The sequence below is a fragment of the Terrapene carolina genome, unplaced genomic scaffold (genome assembly GCF_002925995.2).
Source record: "Terrapene carolina triunguis isolate 2854851 unplaced genomic scaffold, T_m_triunguis-2.0 Scaffold547, whole genome shotgun sequence".
Lineage (NCBI taxonomy): Eukaryota > Metazoa > Chordata > Testudines > Emydidae > Terrapene > Terrapene triunguis.
In genome coordinates this window covers 1-6,772 of record NW_020664898.1, presented here as the reverse complement: position 1 = coordinate 6,772, position 6,772 = coordinate 1, and the positions used below count along the sequence as shown (strand labels likewise).

Below are 6,772 nucleotides of genomic sequence, written 5' to 3'. Positions count from 1 at the left end.
ATGCCAGTGATACTGTCAGTGTCAGCTACACACAGCTCATTTGCAGACAGCAACAGGTTTGAGTCTCATTCTGTCAGTTCAGTCTCAAAATGAGGAGGTGGGGAAAGGATTCTCGGATACCTGTGTGTGCCTTTAGCTTCTAGATTCTGGTCTATAGATAGATATTGACCAAAGAATCCTGGTGCTGGATGACTGAATGTGTCATATGTTGGGAAAGAATCCACAAAGATCAGTACAGTAAGTTTGCTATTTCAATTAAATATGTTGGGGGGTCAACATACAGGGGGAAATTAAGATGATAAATAAGACTTACATTATGAACTCATTAAGACTTTTACTTTCAGTTTAATCAAATACCTGTTGCTGATTGGAATTTTTCCACCCTTTGGGAAAATTTTAACTTTTCACAGGAAACCCCAAATCAATTTCCCCCCCAGTTTTTGGCAAATGAAAAACTTTCTGCTGAAAACTGGATTTTTTTTATCACAATACCAAAAAACTTTGGGTTTTGAGTTTTCAATTTCTTTACAAAATAATCCCAAAATCTTTGAGATTCTAAGATTTTGTTGGTGGTGGTGTGGCTTAGCTAAAAAACCAAACTCCCTTAAAAATAACACAGCTGAAAATTTCCAAACAGCCGTAAATTTTAAATAAATTGTTAGAACATTAATATTGCCTGATAAGAGCTTGATTTCAAACCATTTATTCTATTGCAGCTGTATGATTTCTCAAAGGGATAGTTGTGAGGAGGTAACAACTGAATAACCAGTAAAGCTGGCAGCGCACAACATGTTTCATACAGACTCATCTCTTTAAACCCTGGTTTAGAGTTGAAAGAGGCAGCCAAACCCTGTCTATCCTGACCCCATTCAAGGACATATGGGAGCTCACTGGGAGTAGAACCCTGATCTCCTGATCTAGCTCCACACTGCTGCCAGCTGAGTATAAATGCTTTAAATGGGTGTGCAGAACTTACACAGAGTAAGACACGGGGCTACATTTTCAAAGGTATTTAGGTGTCTAGTGGGATTTTCAGAAACACCTAAGACCTTATAACTCATTGATTTCAAGGGGTTTTGGGGGCCTAGAGGGTTCTGAAAATCCCACTAGGTGCCTCAATACCTTTTACAATCAGCTCCACAGCCCTTCTCCGAAAGCCCTTACAGTCCTAGTAGACATGGCAGAGAAAGGGAGGGAGGGAAAACAGAGGCAGAAAGAGGGGAAATGACTGGCCTAAGGTCACACAGCATGTCACTGGCAGATACAAGAGTAGAACCCAGGTGTGCTGACAACCGCTGCACCGCACAGCGCAGAGTAAACGATACAACACAGTGGTAACGGAGGGATGCTGCTAGTCCATTGTTACATGAATACTGAAGTGCAGATGGGATTTGGTCCCATAAATCAATTTGGAAGCAGGCAGCAGGCCATCTAGGCACAGAGCTTGCGGTAGAAACATTACAGATGAGCTGCTACTTACGATGCTGGAGGAGTCTACGTCATATTGCCCTTCAAAGTGGGAATCAGGTTGTGTTGGCATTTTAGTCTATTAGTTTAATGTCCAAGTTATGAGCTTGGTGATAATCACAATGGAGGGACCTTCTTTGCAAGAATTGTTCGATTTGGAGTGTGCTTTGTTCCATCCTTCATACTGAATTTTATCAAGCCACACCTTGGGCCAAATCCTCAGTTCGTGTAAAGTGATGAAGCTCTGTTGAGTTTAAAGAAGGTTATACTAGTGTGATAATATGACTGATGGATTGTCAGATGTGAGGAGCACTAACAACACCTAGTCATTGTAAGTGACGAGTTCTGTGCACCTTTGAGATTCATATAATGAGATATTAGGGAAAGGAGAAACAGGGCCATTCTCTCTGTCACTCTAATCCTGACCATTGTCCTTCTCATTCCCTCCACAGCCATCACACAGCGTACTGAGGAAGAAAATGTCCAACCGAACCACCGTGACAGAATTTCTTCTCCTGGGATTCTCTGACGTTCGGGAACTGCAGATTTTACACTTTGTGGTGTTTCTACTGCTTTACCTGGCAACCCTGCTGGGAAACCTTCTCATCATCACAGCCATAGCCTTCAACCGCCACCTTCACAACCCCATGTACTTCTTCCTGATGAATCTGTCCATCCTAGACTTCGGCTCCATCTCTGTCACCATCCCCAAATCCATGGCCAATTCCCTCACGAACACCAGATCAATTTCTTATTCTGGATGTGTTGCCCAAGTCTTTTTTTACATATTCTTTGCTTCAGCAAATTTTGCCTTACTGACCATCATGGCATATGACCGATACGTCGCCATCTGCCAACCACTGCACTATGAGATGGTGATGACTAGGAGAGCTTTCGTCCAAATGACAGCCAGTGCCTGGATCAGTGGTATTCTCAACTCTGTATTGCACACTGGGAATACATTTGTGATATCCTTCTGTGGAGGCAACATGGTAGATCAGTTCTTCTGTGAAATCCCCCAGCTCCTCCACCTTGCCTGCTCTGACTCACACCTCGGTGAAGTTGTTGTTATTTCTCTTAGTGTGCTTTTATTTTTAATCTGCTTTGCTTTTATAATTGTGTCGTATGTTCAGATCTACAAAGCAGTGCTGAGAATCCCTTCTGAGCAGGGTAGGCATAAAGCCTTCTCCACCTGCCTCCCTCACCTCATTGTGGTTTCCTTATTCCTTTTCACTGGCACCTTTGCCTTTCTGAAACCCACCTCCAGCTCAACCTCAGATCTGAATCTCTTGGTGGCTGTTCTCTATTCTGTAATGCCCCCAATAATGAATCCGATCATCTACAGCTTCAGAAACAAGGAAATGAAAGGTGCACTGAATAAACTGATAGGTTGGAGGTTATTCAGGAAGAATAAAATGTCTATATTTCGCCACTGATTACAATTTCATTCTGTGTTTCTTTTTAAATATAATCATCTGATAACATTATTGCCTTCATGAGAACATACTGTGCAATCAGTTTATGCAATATTGAGTATTTACACTAATAAAAATCCAGACAAACTTAAATCAAGAAAAAAAAGTAGTTACTAGAGGTTTACATCAATGCATTTAAGATCGGAATCTATCTATCTATCTATCTTTCTGTAACCCTTCTGCCCCTCTGAGTTGGCAGCAACAAGTGTCGGGTTCAGTATCTAGGGGTTCTGTTTCAATAACGCAATGCAAAACCGGCTCGAGCCCCCACCCAGTGACCTGGAACAATTACATACCACCCCTCTGGGCGCCTCTAGGAGGCAATACTTCTCCTCTCGCAAGCACAGAGTCTGAGTGTAGCAAAAGGCTTTTAATAAAGGAGGGAAACAATGCAGCATTATGTTCAGGAAACACCAGAAACAGGATTCATAACACAAACCATGAGCAAAAGACCCACCTTCAAGTAAGTTTGGCAGTGTCCTTTTCCCCTCAGGGTCTTAAGTCCAATCACCCCAAAGTCTCTGTCCCTGGTCAGTGCCGCCCCAGAGTTCAAAAGTTTATCTGCAGAGTTTTACCCCCCCAGCCTGGGCGGAAATGGGGGGGGGGGTGCACACAGGATGCTAAGGGGCACCTTATGTGGTCTGAGGCCGACTGCCCCACCTCTCCGTGCAGTTCTGCTGCAGCCTTCACCACGAATGCCTCCGCTCTACCAGCCGTGCCGCACTGTGCCACTCCTCCAGCCGCCCCCGCAAACTGTTCCGCTCTGCTCCCCGTTCCGTGGGCTGCTCCAACCGTCCCACAAACTGCTCAGCTCTGCCAGCCACTCCACTCCACCAGCCGTCCCATGAACTGCTCCAGTTGCCCCCGCAAATGGCTCAGCTCCACTCTGCGCTGCTCGCTGTTCCATGGGCTGCTCCAACCAGCCCACAAACTGCTCGGCTCTGCCAGCTGCTTAACAATATTTCTTGAGGCTCCCCCACTGTTTAACACAGCACTCAGTGATCTCAGCTCAGCAATTTTAGCTCTTTTAGTGATTTCAGCTCTTAGTGATTTCAGCTTGTAGTAGGGGAGCCCAAGTGCTTGTGCACCATTGGCCCAAAGTGACTTCAGTTCAACAATTTCCAGCTAGATTCTTAATGGAAGCAAACTTAGCTCTGCTCTTTAACAGTAGAGAGAGAGGATAGTACAATTGGTGTTCCAGGCCCTCAAAAGGCACCCATACAATCAGGTACACATACCTGTCCCCAACCTCTCTCAATTCACTACATTTTGTAACCCAGGCCCCTTGTCTAGCGAGTGCTACTTAGTTACTGGTGAGTCCCTCTGTCATACAACAGTTCCACTGGCCTTGATTCACAGAATCAGGGTAACAACACTTTATTCTTCCTGCCCCAATAACAGAGAAACTGGGGATCCCACACCAGCAAAGTAGTCATTTTCAGTTGTTGTTGTCCCAGGCTAGGCAGGTGGGTGTGCCTATGCAAACAAGATCAGCCCCTGAAGTTCTTTTCCACCCTCGCCATAATTCACCACCAGATGTCAGGGTAGAGCTCATCCTGACTCTGCTTACATATCTATCTATCTATCTATCCATCTACTGCTAGCCATCACCATTCTATGTGAAAATCTTGCACATAAAATCAGTAGCCACAGCAAAGTCCCTACTGGGTTCTCTGGCTCTTCTTATTTTTCAGGATAATAACTCTGACTGAGGTATCAATTCATTTGTTCTTTGGGTTTTATTTTTATTTTTTTGTCAAATGTTTAGTTTATGTTTGTTGTTTTTATTTGTTTCTTTCTTCCAGGTGGATTTGCAGGTGGGAAGGCCTGGAGAGATGGCAAGTGTTTTCTTAGACAGTATTTTCAATGTTTGCCTTCTCTTGAGAGTGCTCATATGTCATCTCTTTGATGGGGTTTTCTGAGTGAGCTGAAGGTTTGCTCCCCACAATGCTAAAAGGGTGTATTATTAATGATGTGTTAGGGGAGAAAAAGCCTCAGGTAGCTGTCTTTTATTATTTTAACCCAAAGAAGAGGTCCATGTAGCTCAAAAGCTTAGCCCTCTCACCAACAGAAGATGGTCCAATAAAAGTACCTCACCAATCTCCTCTATGTAAGAAGTGTGTCATTCTTGCTATGGTACAAAGCCTGTTTTGAAGAGAAACTTTTTCCAGTGTTTTCTACAGAAAATATAACTCGGGAAAATAAGGCCAAATTTGGATCCCATTGAATTCACTAAGGTTTAGCCCCTCACTTCAAAGAAATTAGGCTTTGGCCAATAGCATATATACAGAAGGATCCAGAATTGGCTGACAGACTTCTGGAGAAAGTGAGTGTGACATATATGTAAGAGTCTGATATCGCAACTCATCTAAACCAGCACCAACGTAGAGTAGACACATTGACATCACCAATTTAATACTGATGAGGTTTTGGCCCAAATTCTCTGGGCTCCACTCAGTAGTGACATAAACACTGGTGTAAGTTACTTGTTTGGGGTCATTTTGTTCTAGCCTTGGTGTAAGTGGAAATGTGCCATCACACAGAACCATAGAATCATAGAATATTAAGGTTGGAATAGATCTCAGGAGGGCATCTAATCCAATCCCCTGCTCAAAGGAGGACCAACACCAACTAAATCATCCCAGCCAGGGCTGCATGCATTGATCTGCATGCACTGATCTGGTGTTCTATACACTATCCCATATAGATCTACTCACCTCCAAGTGAGAAAGGATCTCAAAAGTTATTAGTATTATAATACCATCTTTGTGCATGGTTCTGTAAACTATATATATGAAAGACAAAAACAGATCATGTGATTAGATAGAGAGACAGACAGATAGGACCATTTCTTCTCTTAACACACAACCTCATTTAGTCATAATGATAGATTTCTATTTGATTGTGAATTATGTTAGCTAGATAGATAACAAATAATCTATGAAAATGATTGTGCTTCTTTTCCTGTTAATGATTGTCTTTGTCCACATCATGATTTTCTTATAAGTACTCCTTATTAAACATTATTTAGCAAAGATTTTTTATGACTATATCTTACTCCATTATTTCCTGCTGCTCCTAAGATGGTGAGATTTTAGTCCGTGGAAATGTGATACCTACAATGCATCATTTCTTCACATGCCAAGTCCAGCTGATTTTAGGGATTCTTCAATGTTTGTATTTGCTGTTTCGTTAATTTTAAAACTAAATTTGCAATAATTATTTTGAGTCACATTTTCAAATGTCGCTTTTATTCTGCATCTTGAAAGGACTCCAGAATTGTGCAAAAAATTACATATTTGGGCTTTTATTTTCAAGGGAATCTAAGCAAGTTCATGCAGTAGATAGGAATTCAGAACTTGTTCCAGGCCCAGGTCCTCCAAGGTATTATGCATCTAGCTCTCATGGGACTTGTTTTTTGGTTTTGCCACTGACATACTTGGTGGCTCTGGGCAATAGCCAATACTTGGTGCTTCACAGCAGGTAAAAAAATCAACTCATCCAGTGCTGCACATGGAATGTAACTTATTCTTTATGCCCAGAGGCCAGCTCAGAAGAACTCATTTCCCATTCAGTCACCAAATTAAATGGTGCCCATAGATGAATTTAATCTGATAATGACATGAAGTCCTGGCACAATCAAGGACCTATGATGTGATTGGAATAGCAGAAACTTGGTGGGACAGTTCACATGACTGGAGCACTGTTGTGGATGGGTATAAACTGTTCAGGAAGGACAGGTACAGGAGGAAAGGTGGAAGAATTGCATAGTATGTAAGAGAGCGGTATGACTGCTCAGAACTCCGGTATGAAACTAGAGAAAAGCCTGG

General features: G+C 42.6%; 1 protein-coding gene across 1 annotated transcript; it reads left to right on the top strand.

The window, feature by feature from the left end:
* Positions 1-1,946: 1,946 nt before the first annotated feature.
* LOC112125662 (olfactory receptor 14A16-like) lies at positions 1,947-2,903 on the top strand. The gene has a single exon (XM_024224048.2). The coding sequence runs from the start codon at positions 1,947-1,949 to the stop codon at positions 2,901-2,903; it is 957 nt and encodes a 318-aa protein (XP_024079816.2).
* Positions 2,904-6,772: the final 3,869 nt, after the last annotated feature.

What these genes read in the sequence shown, in the direction of transcription:
- LOC112125662 (XM_024224048.2), top strand. Translation starts at nt 1,947, where the DNA reads ATGTCCAACCGAACCACCGTGACAGAATTTCTTCTCCTGGGATTCTCT.